Genomic DNA, 23,510 nt, shown 5'->3' on the forward strand with positions numbered 1-23,510 from the left:
CTCCCACACCGATTTACTCATTATCGGCCCGAAGGTCAGGAGACAGTTAACATCCTCAACCCAAGGGCCAAGACAACGTTTACATCCTCGACTTAAAGGCCAGGACAAAAAGAATCGAAAAATCAAAGAAAAAAACAAATAAAATTTCCACAAGAAGTAGTAGGGGAGCACGTATAGCATCGTAGACATCTACAGGAAGACACGTCTTGGCTGATGAAGACGATCAGATCTAAGGTTGAAGAACTAGATTTAGATCTAGATCTACAAACTGTTGTAATATTTGTTACAAACATTCATTTATTTGAAAAAGTTTTATCATTTTGTATTATCTTCATGAGTTTTTATGGGAAATAAAAATCAACCTCAACCATTTTGGTTTATAATCGTTTGTATTTATTTATTGGTTATGAGATATAACTTTTATAACCGTTTGTATTTATTACTTGGTTATAAGCTATTAAATAAAAATTAGTTTTAATTGATTTTTACCATTTTGACAGTTAGTCTTTAACAAGTTTTATTGTAGTTTGACCATTTGATTATTAACAAATGTTTTACTGTTTTTTGATGTTATGACCATTTGGTTATTAATTGTATAAAGAGAGAAAACATCCCCAATCCTATGGCAAAGTGAGTTTGCAACAAAAAAGAAAGAAATGCAAACTCATTTTCTTTATAAAAGAGTTTTGTCATATTCTAGAAGACCAATTGTATAGAATTCTATTCTATTCAATTTCTATTTTCTCTTTGCGGTTTTTTATCAAGAAGATCAAAGAGTTGTTCTACTAGTCTTCATTATTGGAAGTGCGTCTTTAACGAAGGTAGATGCTGTAGTCTAATCCTGTGAGGTTGTGTGTCAAAGGATTCAATCGCACCAAGTTATACACTCTAGGATGCACGAATTAACCTTTAAGGATAACGCTCTTGCATGATTTTATAGCATTGTGAGATTTTTCCATACTCTATTTTCATCTCTTGTATTTTATTTATTTTATTATTAATAGTTAGATTGTAATTATTTTATATCAATGAGAATTTGTGCAGCATCCAAATTTATTTCCATCACAAACTAGATCTATAACACATTGCCAAAAACGGAGACCCAAAAAGACCACAAAAAAAACCAAAAGGCAATGGGAAGCGGAGGAGGAAAGATCTAGATTAGATCTTCCCTCCTCTATGATTTCTTGTTTGGAGTTGTTTGGAGGAAGAGAGAATGAGAATTATAGAGAGAAGTTTAGTCTTTAGTCACGAATTTCTTCATCTTTTAACATTACGTTGCCATCAAAAACTAAATTTGAAACCTTATGAACACCCAACATGAAAGCGCGAACACAGAGATTTCTGTGGACCATTTCTCTTAAAGCTTGCATGAAAAGCACAAAAAATGAGAGAGAGAGAGAGAGAGAGAGAGATATTTTCAGAGAATAGTACAATAAGAAGAAGTTTGAGAAGCGTCGGCGGTGGAAGCAGGATGATCGGCGGGTTTGACACCCGGCCATTCTCGGCAAAGGCAGTGGTGGCCTTCCGGGACAAGCTTATAAACAGAAGGCACGTGCTTTCCACAGCCGCCCCATGTGGTCTTGCCGCAAGCCTCGCACTTCATCTGGTAGCACATCTTCCTCCTTTCCCACCCGAACCGGCCTTCTCTTCTTCAATAGAAATGGAAATTATGAAATTGCAGAGCCCTGTTATAGAAATTGTAAGAAGACTCCCTGCCCAGAAAAAAATAAAAAAGAATATTTTGTTGCAATATGCGCCAACTCTGAAGGCCACCCGTTTTGACTTCTAGCTGGTCAACTTAGGAAGTATCAAGCCTGAAGCCCCCGTCCCCTGTTACAAGAAAATAGTTTGTCCCACCCAATCACGTAATTACAAAAATGGGAGTGGCACTCTAGATTCTTGATAGGTCCCAAATAGATATAGAAACACAATTAATATTTAATATAATATAAAGATAATACACGTTACAAATCTCCACTTATGGCTGGAGTTCTACCACAATACAAACACATAAACAAGATAATACGTTCTGATACCCTAGTGGGTCCCAGTCAGAACAAGATAAACAAAATAATACTCCACTTAGGGTGGGAGTTGAACCACAACAGAATTAGGACTCTACACAAATCATCATATCCCAACAACCCTCACTAACTAGTATTTAAAGACTATACTAAAACTACCCATTAACACACGTTCTCTATTAACATAACCCACGTTTCTCTCCACATCATGGGCAGTTAAACCCATGTTTCTCTCCACATCATGGATAGTGAGTTAGTGGCCTATCATTCCTCCCCTCTTCAGCAAGCATCTTGTCCTCAAGGTCTAACGTGAGAATTTGAAGTTGAAGGTTTGTAACCACTTTCCTGAACACGTCCCCTAGTGGCAGATGTTCCCATTGAATTAATGTCTTCACTTTCTTCATTTTTATCTTCTCCCAATTCTGCCATAACAGACCCATCTCTTTCAATTAGACAAGCTTGCACTATGTTGCATCTATGGCCATGAACAAATTTCTCATTGCAATTAAAGCACAAACCCTTTGCACGTCTCCTTTGCATCTCATCCCAAGAGATTTTCTTAATAGTTGGCATAGTGGTTGGGTAGTAATTTATGGATTGCAATTCTGACTCGTTGGCCCTCCTTTGCTGACACAATTGGTCATCCTTCATGCGAACCAAGCTAATAGTATCTTTGAGCGTCTTGGGTTTGAACATTCGAACCCCTTCTGCAATTTCTGGTTTAAGACCACCAAGAAAGTTTCCTATAAGATGCTTTTGAGTCCACCCTTGAACTTTGTTCCCCAATCTTTCAAACTCTCTCTGATAATCACGTAAGGATCCTTCTTGTACTAGTTTCGTCAGAGACTCATCAAAATCTTCGTAGTCGGTTGGCCCAAACCTAGCCCATAGTTCCAGTTCAAATATTTCCCAAGTAATCAGTATAGCTTCCTCTTGATGAGCCTTCTGCAGCCACTGCCACCATTGATTAGCCTCACCTTCAAGATGGAAAGATGCCAACACCACCTTTTGATCCGGGGGCGTGCCATGATAGTCAAAGAATTGTACCACCCGATTCAACCATTCGGTGGGATCATCTCCTTGATAACGTGGAAAGTCCATTTTGGCATAACGTGGCACCACCGCTTGTCCCCCAATTGCCCCTCCTTGATGAAAACCTCTTGAAGGACCACCCTGCTCATATGTGCAATATGGTTGACGGTTAACTGGTCCATGTTGTACTGAAAGAAGAGTTGAGATTTCATTTAAGGCTTCTTCAATTCTTTGCATGCGATCGGCGGAGCTAGTTGCTCCTTCCTCCAAGCGTTGAATGCCTTCCTTAACGTCATATACGTCTGCCTCCAAAGATTCAATCCTCTCACGATTAGTAGCCATGCTCTGATACCAATTGATAGGTCCCAAATAGATATAGAAACACAATTAATATTTAATATAATATAAAGATAATACACGTTACAAATCTCCACTTATGGCTGGAGTTCTACCACAATACAAACACATAAACAAGATAATACGTTCTGATACCCTAGTGGGTCCCAGTCAGAACAAGATAAACAAAATAATACTCCACTTAGGGTGGGAGTTGAACCACAACAGAATTAGGACTCTACACAAATCATCATATCCCAACAACCCTCACTAACTAGTATTTAAAGACTATACTAAAACTACCCATTAACACACGTTCTCTATTAACATAACCCACGTTTCTCTCCACATCATGGGCAGTTAAACCCATGTTTCTCTCCACATCATGGATAGTGAGTTAGTGGCCTATCAATTCTACACTCTACGATGCCTTGATTTTGTAGAAATTAATAAATTTATTTATTTTTTCCTGTAGAAATTAACTAGAATATATCGGATATATATATATATATATATATATATATATATAGGAGGGATGCTAGAATACATTCCCCTCACCATCTCCCCACCATCCTCCCTCTTTCAACATTTTGATTTTTTCAAAAAAAAAAATAAAATAAAATAAAAACAAGAGAGGAGATAGTGAGGAGATGGTGAGGGGAATGAAAAATAGCATTTGCCATATATGTAGAGATGATTCATCTCTTTAGCCGTTTAAGGGTGATTTTGGAATTATAATTTTATAGATAAAAAGTGTAATTTTTAACCACATCGTAAAATATAAATTGTTTGGGATTATATTTTTTAAAAATTACGATTTAAAAACATAAAAAATCTGCGTTTTCAAATCACAAGTAACGATATGATTTTTTGAAAGCGCACAATTTTAAAAAGTTAAACTGCGATTTTAAAAGTCAAACTGTAATTTTATGTGTTTTTTAAAATTAACATTTTCAAATTACAACTTTTAAATTATACTTATTTGAAATCGCAAATCTAAACAGATCTTAAATTCTAACACTATTTGTTTTTTTGGGGGGAATCATAGCTCATTAGCTTGTTTGGTAAGGTGCAAAGTAAGCGACTGCAAGATCGAATTGGGCCAATCCATATCAAGCTCCTTTGTTGGGTTAGCTTAGGCACAAACTGTTTTATTGGGCTAGGTTAGAGATAAATTGTTGGGCTTAAGCTCAGCTGTATACCAAAAATACATTTGGTTCATTTCAACGGTGGAGCTAGGATTTTGTTCACAAGGACAAGATTAAAGATAAAGTTGAAAAAATTGATTAAAAATATTAAAGAATATAATTGACAAAGAAAAAAAAAAAGAAAAAAAGAGACTGATAATATCATATTTTATAAATTTTTCAAATTTTCTTTATTTTTTTACTATATTATAATATTTTATGTTCTTTTTCGTTTATGTTTTGCACAACGTATGACCAATTTAGTTTGCTTGCATATTTAAAAAACATTAACTAAGGTGTGTGCTTTTTTTTTTTTTGTTGCAAAGAAAGATCAATTTGAGGAAAACTAAGCAAGATACATCTTCATTCCTGGATTGGAAAGGAAACCAAACATAGCCTTTATCATATAGAATCTCAAATTATCATTGTTAGAATTTTTAAAGAGGATAGAGCATTTCCTGAAGAATGGGAAGACTTCTCTTTAAAGATACCAGAAGATAGAAGTTGAAAAACTATCATTCATTGCTTTACAATAGCATATAATCTACATATTAACTAGAATCAACTTTTTAAAATTATATATATAATTAATATTTACTGAACGATGCAATCAATGGAACAAGGAATATTTATCAAAAAAAAGAGAACAAGGAATATAGCATGTGATATTTTTCTTAATGGGCCATTTGGGAACGTACATTTCAGCCTATTTATTGTCCTTCTTCATTATGTCTAGAATCTAGATCCTTCCCTTTATAGAATGTCATTTATTTTCTTAATTTTAAAATTCGATCACATTCTAGGGGTTAATTAGTTTTAGAATTCCATTTATTTTCCAAATATTTTAGGCGAGCTAGATCTAGAAGTCATTTATTCTGTCTCACCCACCCCTGATTCTGCCTATCAAGTTAGATTAGTTGATGCATATTTGGGTCATCATAATCGACAAAAAAATACGGGCTAGTAGTACTCGGCTAAGGTTGCTTGTGGATGAATAGCCTTGGTGCCACAAATTTCACTAGGTAGATGTTTGCACGTTAAAATAAACACCTAATATTTCTTTCAAAAAGGGGTCAAGTTGCATTTCATTTCCTCTCACTTCTACTTGGACGTGAGACAAGAGTCCAAATGTAAATAGAAAGGCACATTTTCAATGATTGAAAGTTTGTGAATTAAGTACTCAATACCCAAAGAGAAGTGTGTTGGATAATTTATGTTGGAAAAACATATACGCAATGGAATAAATAAGACATAATCATCAAGTTTGCATAAGCCAAAATTAAAATTTCAAACTATAGAGATTGAGATTACCTTGATCTTGTTAAAAACAAAACTTTTGCTCTTTTACAACAACGATCTCCTCAGTCCCTTTGTTTACTATATGCCAGAAGGAGTGTGGTCTTCTTATTTATAGAGAGAAATTTTTCTCTCCTCGTAGTAGGAGTGTAGGAGACAGAATCACACTAGGAGAAAGGAAAGAAATTTGTTTCCTTTGTCTTTTTGTTGGGGTACTTTTTTAAATCCTTTCCAAATGTCAAGCGGACAAGTTTAGGTGTAACACCTCCATCTCATATTGGAAGATAAGGTTTAGTCCACATAAAGTGACTGGTTTATAAAGATAGCCATGGGTGATAAGTCTCACATTGTTTAGTTACTAGGTGAAAATGAGATTTATAAAGATTTCTAAGGACACTTCAAATTGACTAGTTCTTTCGAGGTGATAACACAGTTGTGGCTAGCTAGCACATTTTCTTAGCTTATTATAAATGGTATCAGAGCCAAGTTGTAACGCAAAACCATGTGGTTGCTAGTGGACCACTGCATGACATGGCCCTCACAAAGACGCCAGGAGGTTAAGAGGAGGAATTTGTAACATCTACATAAATTTTTATTTTAATAAGAGTTTTATGAATCTTTATTACTGTTATGATATTATTCTAGAAATTTTGATTGAATGTTTCCGCATTAAGTGAAGTTTGAAATCAATGACGTCTTTTATCATGCATTTGTTATCACATTTAGTTAACTGCAATGGTCAACATTATAATTATTTGCGTCACTTAGTAAATAAGGTGACAAACCTAACCCTAAACAAAGCTACCTAGTAACGCCATGCTATGTAGTATTGAAGCACTGCATAATGTAACCATGACGAAGACGTCAAGAGCATAAGAGGGGAAGTTTGTAACACCCCTATTCCATAATGGGAAGAAGATGAGTAGCCCACATAGAATGTGTGGTTTATAAAGATAGTAATGAGTGCTAAGTCCTACATTTCCTAATTATTAGGTGAAACTGAGCTTTATAAGAATTTTTAGAAAAACGCCAAATTAATTAGTCATTTTGTGTTGATAGTGCAAATGTTGGTAGCACTTTTTCCTAGAGTGTTACATTAGGCCTGGGTTAATTATGAATGGAGAGAGTCAAGCCCAAAACTCACAACTACAAGATGAGTCGATGGCTACTAAGGCGCTAAGGGCTTGCAAACAAATTAGCGAAGTCCCAACGCCCACTAAATAAAGACGGGAAGAGGTCCAACCTGTTTTGGTTTAGCAAGAAAATGTCTTTATTTGTTCAAGGAGGACAAATTACTATGAAAACATTAGTTTGGTTCAACATGAAAATGAATATCCATGATTATGAATGCATCACAATATGCAAAAATGAAAGCAGAAGGGAATGGATAAAGGGGGGAGGATATAACCTAGTGCTTATGTAGCAACACATCCTATTTCCCAGTTTTGCAGTAAAACTTACACATGCCTTTTAAAGCATAATGGACCCCTCCTTCTCTACTTGTAGTAAGTTCATTCTTAGTGGATGCAGTTGAGAAATGGTCTTTTCTTTTTTGAGCCCTCGCTTAGCCTTTACTAGAGTGTTTCTACATCTATGCTCTATCCCCTTCTTAGATGTGTATGAGTATTGTTCCCAAGAAATAGCTCAATCGGCTGTAACCATGTCTAATGAAGCGGAGGTCACTAGTTCGAATCACCCTCCCCCCTTTTGTGCGGATATGTCAAAAAAAAAAAGATGTGTATGAGTATTCTCTCCTCATTCTCACGCTCCCCCTTCTCTCGAACTTGGATATGCCCTCCTTATATAGGTGAGCAATAACCCATTTAGCGACAGAGTGAAAGAGGTTAGTAAGATGTCATCCCCATCTACAGGCAGTGAGTCATATAATGGGTAGGTGGGGAAAAAAAGATGTTTGCTAGAATGGAAATTGCTTAGTGACTTCTTCACTTTGCTCCTATTCCCTAAAGCATGTAAAGTTACAAATGGGCGATTTATACCTAATAGGAAAATTAATGGCCGAAAATACCTAAAAAGAAAGGATTAGTCAAACTTAGGCTAAAGGTTAGTCGGTACACCACTATGCCCACCTCTGGCATCGATTCTTTTGAGACCAATCATCGTGCCAAACCTTAGAGTATGCGATCGACATGGATGTGGCAGCAAACTCTTTGAGCACATCCTTACCACACCATCGATCCTCTTCCTTCCTCAAAAGTCAACGCATGGGCTTAGTTCACGGTTGCCATGGTGCTAGTGAGAGATGGCCTAGTAGGTAAGGATGTAATCAAATGAGTTTGCTGTCAAGTCCTCATCTTTCCCCACTGTTGTCATGGTGTTGGTTGAGGCTTTGCTGCCAATCTTCACTGCCATGTTTGAGTACATCTAATCTGGTACTAACATAGCAGGGAAGAAAGCAATGCAATGACAACGAAAACAATAACTAATCATCACACTCACCTTGTAGGGCTTCGAAACTCTCAAACATGCTCTTGACATGATGAAATAAAGCTTCTCTTTTCACCTTAGCATTTCGGCAGCCTATGAAAATCTTGGAATTCGTGTAATAGGTTGAGTGAAATTTATGGATGAATATATATCTCCACAACCGTACGAGGGCTTCGAAAACCCTAAAATATCATCTAGTCGTGAGAGAATCGATCCTAAAAAAAGGAAGATTGATCCTTAGTAAGCCCCTAGGATCGATCCTCTAGGCTAAGGATCACTCCACTTCTGATGTGGATTGATCTTTCGGGCCAAAAACTTGCCCCGGAGGTCCTTCTGAGTTCAAAAACTCGTCTTGCTCAAGCCCAACTTGATTCCTACTATCTATAGGGTCTAAATTACTCCATCTTTTAACTAGGGTTAAAATCTGGGTATTACATATACAATGATTTGAATTGATTGGCATTGTTGAAAAACATCGAACATTCAAATCTAACCTTAGTTTTTATCAATACTCTAACTCTTAAACATTTTTGCATTTTAACAAAATTTAGGTAGCAAAACGACACACTTAAACATGTTTACAACATATATGCAAACCCGCAACATATAGTCTTTAAAATATTTCAAAAACATTTATTGTAACGACCTAGGGAAAAGCGCTAGCCACATCTACGCTATTATTCCAAAAGGTCTAGTCAATTTGAAACTTCCTTAGAATTCAATATAAAACCCAGTTTCACCTAGTAACTAGGTAATGTGGGACTTAGCACTTGTGACTATCTTTATAACCCACCCACTCTATGTGGGCTTTTTCTCATCTTCTCAATATGGGACCAGGGTGTTACAAACTCCCCCTCTTAAATTTCTGACGTCCTCGTCAAGGCTACGTCATGCAGTGCTCTAGTAATATATGAGCTGGCGTTACTAGATGGTTCTGATACCATTTGTAATGACCTAGGGAAAAGCGTTAGCCACATCTACACTATTACTCCAAAAGGACTAATCAATTTGAAGCTTCCTTAGAATTCATTATACAGCCCAGTTTTACCTAGTAACTAGGCAATGTGGGACTTAACACTCATGACTATCTTTATAAACTACTTACTCTATATGGGCTTTTTCTCATGTTCCCAATATGGGACCAGGGTGTTACATCTATCTTACCACAACTCGAAATAATAGCATAACCACCTTCGTGGTTATCATAATATTAACAATGTACTTGAACTTTACACATAAATACGATGTTACTTGGGCATCATAACCACTTAATACAAGCTATAATGAATAGACAAAGAGAGTGTGGAAGTTATAACTCATGAAACAATGTTACACAAGCGCCTCGTTACAGCTTGCATTAAATTTTCAATTTCATAGGGCTTTGTCACTTGAAAACCTCCCCTCACAACACTCACACACGTCCCTAAGTATTTCCAAGAGAGAGAGAGAGAGAGAGATTTTGGGCAATAAAACAAGCTAACTTGAGGCTCTAGTCATAGTCTAGGTTGATCGTGCCTTTTAATTAAGTTCGTTGAAATCGTGCCATGTATCTTGGTCGAATGGCCTGGAGCTCAGTTGACTAGGATCCGCCTACATTGCATTAAATGCGGTTTGAATAGTCCATGACTGAGTCAAATGACCTAACATGAGCAATCCCATCAAATTCAACTCATTGACATAACCATCTTGTGCAGTCTCAATCGATCTGACATGTGTCTTAGCTGATCGAGCTCCCATTTTTTCCTATTTAAATTTCTATGCTACATGTGTCCTCAAGTCTCAGTCGACCGAACCTTATTCTTAGTCGGCTAGGCTGTATTGTTCGAGCCCTAGTTTGGTAGTTTCAGCTCCATTTTTTAATATCTTAGGTAGTCCTGATCTTTACATTAAAATATTTTTAAGGTTTATTCATGCTCAATAATATTTTTCAAATGTTATTTTATGTGTTATTATTTTCTTGGGCGTCACATTTGGTGTAATGTATCCTTATGATTGCCATCTTGGTATTGATTACCTTCTGTTGGATCATAGATCGGCTGTGTTGAGCCCGCTAAGATGATTCGCCGGCCCATCATTTAAACTCGGTTATTTTTACTGTTCATCAAACCTATGCTCAGTAAATTTCATACTTATCTGAATTCGGTATACACGACGCTCGGTCCTAAAACTCGGTATGCCGAGTCTTACGTGGACTACCAAGGGTTATTGTCGGAATATTAAATGTACCTGCATAATAGTCTATTCATCTTTTTATTACTCGACACGTAGACTCTCGATAAGTCCACAGTAACAGGTAAACAGGTACAACCCAATGCGTATAAAAGGGAGGTCTCCTCTCCGTTTTTAACAACTTCTTTTTCCCTCTCCCTAACCAAATATCTCTGGTTATCTTTATCTTCCAAGTTATATCTTCTCTTAAACACTGTGACTAACTTAGGCATCGGAGCTATCGCCGGCCGGACAACGCCAGCAACTTTGATCCTTTCTCTTTGATTTTTACAGTCGGTTGATTCCTCAATCGTCAAACCATTTACAAGGCCCATTCTACGTCATCATTCGGAAAACTGCTTCAACACCTTCCTCAACACTTTCCCTCAAATTGGAGTGGATATTCATGACACCCAAATTTTCAAGGAGGTTATGAAACTGTCTCGAACCTAATGCTTTAGTGAATGCATTAGCAGATTGTTGATTGGTAGGCACATGGAATGTTTGGATTGTGCTGCTTGTAACTTTTTACGAACAATATGGTAGTCGATCTCTATACGCTTTGTTTGTTCATGGAACATGGGATTCAAAACAATGTGAATGACTACTGCTTTGTTGTCATAGTACAATTTTGCTCATGGAAAGTATCATATATGAAGGTCTGTCAATAATTGTTTTAGCTAGATGATTGCATAGCAAGTAGAAGTCATATCTTTATTTTTTGTTTCGGCTAAAGAACATGTGATTATCGTTTGCTTATTGGTTTTCCAAGAAATAGGTGAATTATTAAGGAAAATGTAGTGTCATACCTGGTGACTGAATGTCGACTCGAGTGTCTCTATTGTGTGCCTAGTATGCATCACAGAAAGCATGTAATTTGATATTACTAGTTGCTAATTAAAAAACACCCAAACTTGTGATTTTTTAAGATACAATAATACTTTATATGTCTTATCCAAGTGAGGTTGTCGCAGCTTATCCATGAATTGACTTAACAAGTGCACTACATATGCCAAGTCCAGTCTCATAATGGTTGGGTAGATTAACTTCCCAACTAGTTGATGGTAGATACGAAGAATAATCTACTAAAAGTTCTCCATCATGCTCACTAAGTGCCATATTATGCTCCATGGGATGTCTTGGAACCAAGGAGGCTAGTGTCTTCAAGTATTTCTAGTACATATTTTCTTTGGGATAGGAAGATAACTTTGGTTGAACGAATAACTTCGATTCCTAGGAACCAAGATTCTTGAGCTTGAAGGAATTCTCCAAGTATTTCTTGAGCTCCTGAATTTGCCCCAAATCATTATAGCTAACATTATATCAACTCTATATATACACAAGAACTACGTTGATGCAATACTTGTGAGATTGAACTATGCTTAGTCATCTTTGAAGGGGGAAATCATTGGTGTGATGCTTGTAATTTGAGGCCATCCAATGGTTTGTTAAGCATGTAGACATCCTTGAAGGGGGAAATCCGCCATGGTTAATTAGGCCTATGTAAAGGATAATTTGGTATTTTACTTTTCAGATTTTATTGATGAGCTATCCAATGGTATTTTTTTTTAGGGGGTTTAGAAGAGTATTGAAAACGCATCTTATTTCTCTCATTTACATCACCCGAAACAATTAATATTCAGATTGAAATAAGAGGAAATACGAGGGCTTTTAATAGGAATGGAGCCTAGCTAGACATGTCGAATTAGCTATTATATTCCTCATGTGTATCATGTCATGTGGACCTCTCTACACCTAGCTTGTTGATTTTAGTAGCATGATAAATCGATAGGGAACCAGTAGCCACCTTCGCGGATGGTGAGGTGGGTCTCTCTCTCTCTCTCTCTCTCTCTCTCTCTCCATTGGAAGGGCAAGGAAGCAAGCAAGCAAGATGCTCTCATCCGAAGGCTTAGTCCCCTCACAAATAGTAGGAAGATTGAAAAGCAACACTAGTGGGGTAGCTAACCGTTGCTTTTGGAAAGAGTCGGTGCATAGCTGATGCTCTCATTTCATTCAAATCAAAGAGGCTTATGTTACGCTGACTAGACTATGTTGTCCCACTTGGAACTTATTCCATCCCTCTAAATCACTATGAAAAAGATGTTTATTATTATTATTATTATTATTATGGTTAATTGTTATTATTGTAATCTTTAGACTAACCTAACCTAATTTGACTACTGTAGTTAGGCCACAGACATTTGCAAACTTGTAAGGTAAACCATCCTTTTCTTTTGAAATTAAGTGATAATGGGAAATGATTATTGCCACAAGGTACGGTTGATCCACCGGCGAATCTAGAGATGAATCAATTGTGTGAGTCATAATTGAGAATTTCTCGTCGATTTGACATCTAACTGTCGGGGGAATGAACTTTTTTTACCTTTAATTCATTGGTTTAACAGTGTTTTGTTTCAAGAAAATCAAAGATTAGTGTTAGGTAATGAAAAGTTATCTTAGAGGGCACTAAGATAGGATTGTACGAGCCTTCACTGACAAGTTTCTGGGCTGCATCATATATAGACATTGACTTTGAAACAGTCGACAAAGCAATAAACATAATTCAGAAAAAAAAAAAAAAAAAAAAATTGGATTTAGAATGGACTTATAATCTTTTATAAACCAAACACTTGCCCAAACGACAAATTAAAGGTAAATGCAAATCTTGAAAATAAAGGATACCCTACAGCACTAATATTGGTTCTCATGTCACCAACCAACCCATCTATTATCTCATTTCCTCCTAGTTGATAAATGTAACCCTAGCTATTCCTTTCTTATGGGCGTATCATTTTCATTTCATTTAAAAATAATAGTATCAATTTAATGGTCGAATTTAAAAGATTTGTTATTATTAACATCATATACACCGTTAAATATCATATACACCATTAAATGAATCAGTTTTAAATTTTGATTAGAAAATGGACGGCTGATGTACGTGTGGACAGGCGGCCTTGAGGCGGCAAGAGATAGGCTAAAGGACCCCACTAATGATTTGGCATGATGGGGCATTCGATTCTAAAGGATGATGATGATGATTATTATGATGATGGTGATGATGATTATGGAGCGTAGAGGTTGGCAATGATGGAGCAAGAGGGTGGTGTTGGAGATAAGGTTTCAGATGTGTCCCGAGCTATACGGCCAGCCGACCATTGGGAGTGTGGGATAATGCTCTTTGTTTGGCTTTTCCACGTCACTTTTTCTATCACACCAACCGTCCATATGGAGAAGCCATCACCTTTGTCTGCTTTCTTTCTCCTACTTTGGATTTTGTTTGTAATCTACGTTACACTTTAAGCATTATTATTAGCATCTAGTTCTTTTTCTAATTTAGTGAGAGAGAGAGAATATGATTGGCCCGTGACGCATGCATAACAATTTGCTTAGTGGCGCAAGTTGCATGCAGATATGCAGAAATTAGGTAGATTACGGGAAGATCCATCCTCCCACAATTTTCCCCAGGTCTTGAACTTGATCTATGCTTAATAAATCAGGTGCAAAATTGTCATAATTCGTCAGTTTTATTGCATGTTGCACCCCTGTCAACAGCATAATTAATTAAAAATATCAATTTTGAGTTTTCTTTTTAATTCAGAAAAAAAAAAAAGGATTAATTACACATACGTAGCAGGTGTGATGATGTGATTGTTACTTTTTCTTTTCTTTTCTTTTCCTTTTTTCCTTCTGCTTTTCGGTTTCAAATTCCCTGAAATAACCCTTTAATTAATTAAGTTTAATTATTAATTAATTAGTGATCTAATTTATTAACGGCCATCTTATCTCCCCGTTAGAAATCAAGTCAAAATAAACTACAAGGATTATAAAATCAAAGTTGATTGAAAAGTAACTTCTCGATAAAGATTAAAGAGCCAATAGTGATCAAGTGATTATAAGGCATGTTGTACTGGGGGACATTTGGTTGGTCTGCAATTAGGTGTACATTGTTTGTGGCACACATGACATATCTGATGTGTTAACATATATGTGTCCCTTACCAGAGTTGTCGCCATTAGATTTTCCACTTAACGTAAATAGTAGAAGTTAATTATTTACTATAATTTTATAATTCATTTATTTAATCACCACTTTAATTATTCCAACGACAGCAGTCACGCTAGAACTACATGATCAAATCAACACCTTACACCTACGTATACATATACAGTGTAAAGTAGTGCATTAGTATATATATATATATATACCGCAAATCTCTATCTTTCTCAACATGATTGTGGAAAATGTTTATTTGTAGCTAATTAATTAATATACACTCTTTTTGTAATTCTTTGGCACTTTTCAATAGTTTATATAAATAACTTTTAGTATTTATGCTTTGTGACTGTAATTACTAAAGCACATACATATATTAAAGAGTATTATTAAAACAATAATTCTTGTGTTATATATGCACGGGATTGACACGAGTTGTATAATAAATTAATTGTTGTATGATGATCGGTCAAGAGAACCTGCAAAATAAAGTTAAGAATCGGCACACAGGTTTGTTGGCAGAAAATAACCTACGTGGCCATCTATTCAACATATATATATATATATATATATATATATATATATATATATATATATATATATATTTTTCTATTCAACATATGATATATATTACCTGTGCAAACTCTTACCTCTTAATCACATTTCACTAGTTTATGAATTCAACTTTTAGCTATGTGTTTCTAAGTGATTATAATCATTAACGGACACATATTAATAGCAATAAGAAAACAGTTTATACTGTGCTATGCACGGGATGGACACAAGTTGTAGAATAAATATATTGATACAAATTGGAAAGTGAAATTAAGAAGAAAAAGGTAGAAAGCGCCTAAATACCTTCTTTTTTTTTTATCGTGCGTTTCTTATGTGCATCAACTTTCCTTCTTGTTGTTCCACGCATGCCTTAATTCCATACATTGCACACTTGAAGAGAGAGAGAGAGAGAGAGAGAGATAGATTTCTTTGTTATGGTCAACGTATGAGGACAAAGAGAGATGGGAATTTCATAATTCCACGAATCAGATTCCTTTCTCTAATCATTTCCTTCCTTTGATTAATACTCAGCCCCCATAACCATCTCACAAGAGGACCTTTTCACACACATTCCTCCATTTTTGGGATCCAGAAGAGCTTGCCTCCATATATAGTTTTCATTTTGCGTGCTCTACTTCAACAAGAATAATAGCCTTTAATACAATGGCTCTCTCTGAAGTTTGCAACACAGGCCTCGCTCTTGCCCTAGCCTCCCACCATGAGAAGCCTGCAGAGACTCATCATTTGCAGCCTGATCCTCAAGAGAAGAAGAAGAGGAAGAAGGAGAAGGAGAAATTCTCCTTAAAGTTTGACCACCTCTTCCCTTCTCTGACTTTGGGGCCATCAGATGGAACTTACACAGACCAATTGGCTTCAGAGATGGAAGAGGCAGGAAAAGTATCCGGTGAATCTGTGCATAATTTGCATAAACGGGCATCTTCTCTTAGTGCAGTTTCTTCATTTTCTAACTCATCTGAGGGTGAAGAGGTTGAAGTGGAGAAAGTCTCCTCAAGGATGAGCAATGAAGATGAAGAGGCTAGTCCAAGGAAGAAACTTCGGCTTACCAAAGAACAATCTGCTATTTTAGAAGATAGCTTTAAAGAACACGCCACTCTCAGCCCTGTATGCCATCTTTCTTTATATATATATATATATATATATATATATATATATATATATAAGTGATGCATTTCTTTTTTCAGACTGATAATTTCTCTCTTTTTCTTTGAATTATTAGAAGCAAAAGCAAGACTTATCACGGCAGCTGAGTCTACGGCCGCGACAAGTAGAAGTGTGGTTCCAGAACAGAAGAGCAAGGTTCTTTTCACCAACCTTAATTATCTTCTCCAAACTTTTTTTTTTTTTTTTTAACTGGGTATCCGGGGCTTCGTGCCCGACTAGATCTCCGAAACACCATGCAAAGCGCCTCCTGCACATAAATTAGGTAAAGCTCAGACTTTTCAAGGCGAGCATGACACCAAGAAATTGTTTTCAGTCTTAGGGGGTCACGAGGCACCAGGGCGAATGACTTAGAAACCCCTTTCGATAATCTTCTCCAAAGTTTTTATGTTTGAATGAATGAGTTTTTTTTTTTTTTTTTTTCTTAATTTCCCTCCACTCTATATATAGGACAAAGCTGAAGCAAACAGAAGTAGATTGTGAATTGTTGAAGAAATGCTGTGAGACACTAACAGAGGAGAACAAGAGGCTACAGAAAGAGCTCCAAGAGCTGAAATCGCTGAAACTAGCTGCGCCATTTTATATGCAGCTTCCGGCAGCCACCCTCACGATGTGCCCTTCTTGCGAAAGGATTTGTAATGCTGGGGATGGCTCTTCTACCACTTCTTTCTCAATTGTGGCCACAAAACCTCACTTCTATAATTCCTTCAACCATCCATCTGCAGCTTGCTAGGAAAATGTAAAAGGCCCGAACCACCGACATTTTTGTTCAGGGCTTCTGTGTCGTATAGGAAGATTTAGCCTAATTAATTTGTATAGACTATTTCTGTGATATAAGAATTAGTTAATTAAGTTAATTTGTAGGGAGTTTCTCTCTCTACTCCCCTATCTCCCCCAACTGTTTGTAATTATTTAAAAGCATGTAGTGGATGAAGGGATTATTCTTAGATTTTGTGATTTGTCATCAATTGTAGACAGCAAGGATTGGTTTGTGCGCAAGGCCATGCCAATTAATTGATAAATATATATTTTTATTTATTTTTATAACAATTAATATGGTAATTAGACAACTGTCAAATTAACGAACAATTACCAAGATTAATTAAATGGGAGAAGTGTCATACCCACCTATATATTCTATGTTACTTTTCAGGAAAAGTTGTCTGTTTGAGTTGTCTATTTCTTTTATAAATTTAGTATTGAATTTGTGGGATCCATATGTGATCCTACATACTCAATGATAGACTTGCCTATCTTTTGTATTAAGATGGACAAAAAATAGACAAAAGATGAAAACCAAACATTTAACATAGTTAAAAGCTTAATTGGGAACAAGTATGTTACGCGGATATAATGTTAGTTTGTTTCTTTGAAGGTATTCAGCTCATCATGCCTCCAAACTCTTCAAAGGATACTGATAACGAACTGCACCGACAAACCAAATCTCTCTAGTTAAGGAAGAACTCCGTGCTATATCAAGGATAATGATAAAATATATATAGAACATTTTTCGCAAGAGAAGTTGAAAAACTCATGAAGTTCCTGACAAGATACCCAATTATCAAAGAATTACGAACAAAATATGTAACACAAAAATAATTCTAAGCTGTCAGGCCATTTGACTGCACTAGCTAGTGCTTTTTGGGGAAAAACCGACCAATATGCATCAGAAACTTTTGGGGTTTGAAGGTTATTATATGTAACGCCCTGAGTTCGTTTCCACCATTCTAAAAAAAATAAGACTTAAAGATCTCTACTCCTCAAAAGAGGACACTAAGCAATGAAAATATTATGATTCTATCAACATTAATCATCACATTAAGTCACACTATACATATCACCGTTAAAAGGAATCCATACTATACTTTAATAGACAAGCATAACCCAAAAGTTATAAGTCTACAGTATAACCCAAAAGTACTAATTACCATGAGCAACCGATCTAATCTTGTAATAAGTCATCAAGCGTCAACCAGATTAAGTTCTCCATAATAACTAGATGTTTCACAGTATCCATCTTCTGCTAAACTATCTATATACATAACAAATATATATAATAGAGGGAAAAGAATACAAGGGTAAGCCCGATGACGTAGTGAGTACAAATGCACATTTGGTGGCTCTGTTGTGACAGTTCTGAAGGTCAACGAACATTCGGTGGTCCATGGACAAACGTTCAGTGTACTATTGCACAATAAATTGAACATTTGGTTACTACCCAATGGTTCAAAACTTGGTCAACGAACGTTCGGTGGTCCCCACGAACGTTCGATGTACTTTTGGACATATGCCTGAACGCTTTATCTGTAATTTCCTGACATACTATCAGCAAAGGTTCGGTGGTCCCCATCAAATGTTCAGTGGTTCCTACTGAATGTTTGATCAGAACCAAAGGTCCAAAAATTCTTATTCCATCAAACCCTAATGAGCTGGGTAAACCCTTAACCCCTTTACTTATGTCAAATATAGCCTAGTAATTACTTGGGGTACTATATTATAAGAGATTTATAGAGTATTTTTCTAAGTTGCCGAGCCCTTTGACTGCTCTCATAAGAAAGATTGATCATTTCGAGTGGAGCAATGGTTGCGAGGAAAGCTTCCAAGAACTGAAGAAGCGACTAGTGACTGCCCTAGTGCTAGCCCTCCCGAAGGAGTTAGAAGGTTTCATGGTGTACTGTGACACGTCGAAAAAATGTTTTGGCTGCGTCCTTATGCAAAACAAGAAAGTAGTGGCCTATGCCCTACGACAACTGAAGAGCTACAAACATAACTACCCACCGTATGACCTAGAGCTAGAAGCTGATGTTTTTGCTCTCAATATTTGGAGACCCTACTTGTATGGCGAAATGTGTGAAATCTAAACAAATCATAAGAGTCTAAAGTACTTTTTCACTCAAAATGAATTAAATACGAGGTAGAGGAGGTGGTTAGGGTTGATTAAGGCTTATGATTGCAACATCAACTATCACCCAGGCAACACTAAAGTAGTAGTAGACACATAAAGTAGGAAGTCAATAGGAGGAGGAGTATATTTAAGGATAAATTGGCCACAAATAATCATAGACCTCAAGAAGTTGAGGTTAAAGGTTGTAAAAGAGGGAAGGTCTACTATTTTTGCTAGTTTAGTACTTCAATCAAAACTACTAGAAAAATCAAAGCTGCTTAAGAAAACGGCATGAAATGTTAGAAGGTCAAGGAACATTAAAGGAAAGGGGGGGGGGGGGGGGGGGGGGGGGTGGGGTTTGGACTTCATTTCTCTTAGAGGGTGGAATGCTTGAATAGCATAATCAGATGTGTTCGAGTCCGGAAGCACTCTGATGTACAAGGATCTGAAAATGATATACTGGTTGAATAATATAAAGAGGGACATTGCAAGTTACATCAAATAGTGTCCCACAAGTCAACAAGTGAAAGCGAAACATCTGAAACCGTCATGAACCTTTGGCTGTTACTCATGCCCAACTAAAAGTGTGACAAGATAGTCATGGACTTTGCGGTGGGATTACAGAGGGAATCAATCGGAGAATAAGCAATTTGGGTAGTGGTAGACAAGCTGACTAAGATTGCGCACTTTTCCCAATGAATGTTAAGGACTCCATTAATAAGCTGTTAAGATTGTATGTTCAAAACATAATGCGACTACATGAAGTGCAAACCACTATTGTATCAGATTGTGACCCTTGATTTACCTCTAGATTTTGTCAAAGTTTGCAGAAGGAGATGGAGACACAGTTGAAGTTAAGTACTGTATTCCATTTGCAGATTGATTGCCACTCATGAGTTGCAATTTGAAGTGGGGACAAATTATTCCTGAAGATATCACCTATAAACGATCTCATGAGATGTGGAAAGAATGATAAATTTAGCCCTCAAAAAGTAGGACCTTTCGAGGAAACCAAGATAGTAGGGCCATGTGGCATACCAAGTTACTTTACCGCTAGACCTAGTAAGTATGCACAATGTATTCCATGTATGGATGCTAAGGAAGTAAATTGCTGACCTAGACAATTCATTGAATATGAACCTCAGCAGATCCAAGAGGGTTTGACCAACAAGAAAGTGCTCATGTGGATTTTGGACCGCTAGGAACAAGTTTTGCGTACGAAAAGGATTTCAATAGTCAAGTTATTGTCGCAAAATCAAGGAGTTAAATATGTATACCCATTACCTGTACATGTTTAAGGTTTGAGAATCTTTTCTTCATGATAGTTTGACACTTGGAATGATTCTGAAAATTGTGAATGGTTTTGATCAAGCTAGATTGGCATATGAGGGTAGTCGACTAAGGGAAATTTGTTTCCTTTTTAGGAAGCATAGGGTCCTGGCCAAGATACTCACATATGTTGAATGTGAATGCAACTATCTCTTCTTTTCTTCTTTTTTTTTTTTCTTTTTTTTTTTTTCTTTCAAGTGAGTGAGAATAAGGGTTGAGTACGACGATGACTAGTATAGCGTGGCTAACATTGACTATGAAATCCTTGACAATCTACCCGACGACCTTCCACACTTCTACGAGGACACAAATCCAGAGCAACTAGAAGGTGAAACCTTGGACGTATTTTTGTAGATAGATAGAGACAATGGAGTTATAGGACCGGTGCCGGAAAATGGGCGAGACGAGATTCCTAAGGAGCCAACTGAGCATGGACCTTACAACACTCCTAATGATGATGTATTCTTACTGCCCCCTTTCTATGGATTTTGAGATTTGAAATTTCAATGATGAAATTTTCATAAGGGGGAAGAAATGTAATAACCTAATGTAAAATAGGGTTAAGATATCTTTAATGAGGGCTTAAGGATTAATAAGAAATAAGGTTTGACGGGAAAATTAGGGAAAATGGATCTAAAATGACACTTGGGAAATTTTGAGTCTTGGGTGATCGATTAGTGTTAGGGAGTGATCAATCAGCCCTTAGTGATCAATCAACCCCATTTATTGATCAATTAGTGTGTGCCAGAAATCATAAAGTGATCAATTAGTCCTTTTGACTGATTGATATCGATGTGAGACAGATTATGGTTTAAATATGTCCAAGACTTGCAGATATGGTGGTTAGCTTATTTAAGGCCCCTAATGGCAACCCTAGTGAGCATTTGGTCAGCTAGGGCACCATAAACACTTAGGAGAGAGAGAGAGAGAGAGCAAAAAAAATGAGCTTTTCTTAAGGGTTTTGGGAGATCCAAGCCCCACATGGTGACAATCATGATCCCTAACTTGTATTTTGTGTTATTTACCACCTTTCCCATAGTTGAAACCTCAAACCTTAAACAGTTATGGATATTTGTTACGCATAACCTATTCTAATTTCTAAAGAACTTCTTTTACTTTATGATTACACCACAACACTTTAGCTAGTGGAATTTTCTTGATGCGCAATACTTGTTCTTTTTGGTCCAAAATTTCCACATGTAATTCTCAGAAGACGGATTACTTTGAATCTGTAGTGACTCATAGTGAATAATATGAGTAGGATCGAGCAAGTATTTCTATAAAAATCGATACATAAAATACATTGTGAATTCTTACCAAATCTAAAGGTAATGCAACTATGTAAGCCACTAAGCCAATCCTTTCAATTATATCAAATAGTCCAACAAAACAAGGACTTAACTTCCCTCTATTGCCGAACCTTCCAATACCCTTCATTGGTAACACTTTTAGAAATATCTAGTTCCCAGCTTCAAACGCCAAATCCCGACGACATTTATTTGCATAACTTTTTTGTCGACTTTGAGCACCCATCATTTTTTGCCTAATGAGAGCAATTTTCTTCTTTGTGTCATGTATTATGTCAAAACCCAACTCTCGCCAATCTCATCCCAATACAAAGGCGAGCAACATTTGTGCCATATATTGCTCTTTGTATGGTGCAATCCTGATACACTACTACAAAACTAGGTTTTGCAGTCGTTTTCTTTCACATCAATTACTAGAAAAAATATAGTGACGCTAGGCAGAACTAAGATTGTTTTGATAGCATATAATAGCAGTAGAAACTAAGAATTGAAGATTGAAAAGAAAATCCAGGAACAAAGAAAATAACTAATAGGGAAGAGAAAGTTCCTAAGTGCCCCAAATAAACAAACAGATAAATAACTCTGAAAGACTTACATTTAATTGACAATATATACTTAATTGAAAAATAACAAAGACTAGAAGTCTTTATATAGGTTAGGCACCTCCTAAATTAACAAGGAAAAGAAAAAGCAAACCAATCTCCTCGGGTTGGCAAAGAATTTGTCCTCAAATTCAAGTCATCTTTACTGGGTTGGAGATAATCCATCCTCGCATTATGATGGTTCTTAATTGGCTTGATCCTTCGGATGACTAATCAATCCCTTCCATCCCTTTTAAATTATGTAACATCCTGATATAAATAACACTCCATTAATTACTACAAGAACGTAAGCATCATTTTGAAAATTCTTTACAACAAGCTGACGTGCCATGAAGATCTCCCAAAAGGGATCAACAATCTTTTCTACTTTAAACATAATATTCTCATCTACCACATAAAACTGATCAAAACTACCATCATCAAGCAAATTTGATAAAATATTGTCTACCCCAATAAAATCTACAAAACTGATTTCTTCAACCTCTAAAACCCTTCAAATTTAGGGCTTTCATCAAACACGTAATAGTTATTATTTTCCTCAATAAAATTTTTTCAGTATTAACCACAATATTTACCTCCTTCAATAAATCATTTTCATCAGGATAGATGTCATAAATCGGTGGAGAGACCAAATCTACAGAAAAATCTTCCTCAATAAATTTATCTTCCTCCTCTATATAAGATGGATTTAGTAGATGGGCTTGAGACTTGCTAACAATAGTTAAGGATGTGAGAGTACCAGAAATCTCTGGAAGCTCAACTCTGAAGCCTAAGTCTTCATGTCACTCATCCCGAACATGCTATTCCTGAACAAGAACAGGCTTGTGATACGGGTTCTTGAAATTGGAGTATGAATTGCGGCCGTCAATATCGTAATATATCTCCAAGTTTTGCGCCGCTAAACGCTAGGTTAACTCCGCAAACTATCTCTACAAATCTTCAATCATCACTCTTGTATACTATGCTCATGGAAAGGAACTTCCTCATTCGGAACCTGTCCACGTCGACCATGACCACCAGTCATGAAAAACTAATGAAAAAAAATTCATCCTAAGAGGACGCTAAGCTCTGATACAACTGACGCCAGGCAAAATTAAAACTGTTCTGATAGCGTATAATAGCAGCGG

General features: G+C 36.4%; 1 protein-coding gene across 1 annotated transcript; it reads left to right on the forward strand.

The window, feature by feature from the left end:
- The first annotated feature begins 15,428 nt into the window (after nucleotides 1-15,428).
- LOC132184723 (homeobox-leucine zipper protein HAT22-like) lies at nucleotides 15,429-17,229 on the forward strand. The gene is made up of 3 exons (XM_088518228.1): nucleotides 15,429-16,204; nucleotides 16,320-16,399; nucleotides 16,712-17,229. Exons 1-3 carry the CDS (start codon nucleotides 15,746-15,748, stop codon nucleotides 16,992-16,994), a joined length of 822 nt encoding a protein of 273 aa, XP_088374354.1. The 5' UTR covers nucleotides 15,429-15,745; the 3' UTR covers nucleotides 16,995-17,229.
- The last annotated feature ends 6,281 nt before the right edge of the window (nucleotides 17,230-23,510 follow it).

This window comes from Corylus avellana, chromosome 7 (assembly GCF_965113065.1).
Source record: "Corylus avellana chromosome 7, dhCorAvel1.hap1.2, whole genome shotgun sequence".
Classification (NCBI taxonomy): domain Eukaryota; kingdom Viridiplantae; phylum Streptophyta; class Magnoliopsida; order Fagales; family Betulaceae; genus Corylus; species Corylus avellana.

Excerpts from the sequence above, each read along its gene's own strand:
- LOC132184723 (XM_088518228.1), top strand. The coding sequence starts at position 15,746 with ATGGCTCTCTCTGAAGTTTGCAACACAGGCCTCGCTCTTGCCCTAGCC. Across the intron at positions 16,205-16,319 it reads AACACGCCACTCTCAGCCCT|AAGCAAAAGCAAGACTTATC; the intron begins GTATGCCATCTT and ends TTGAATTATTAG. Across the intron at positions 16,400-16,711 it reads TTCCAGAACAGAAGAGCAAG|GACAAAGCTGAAGCAAACAG; the intron begins GTTCTTTTCACC and ends CTCTATATATAG.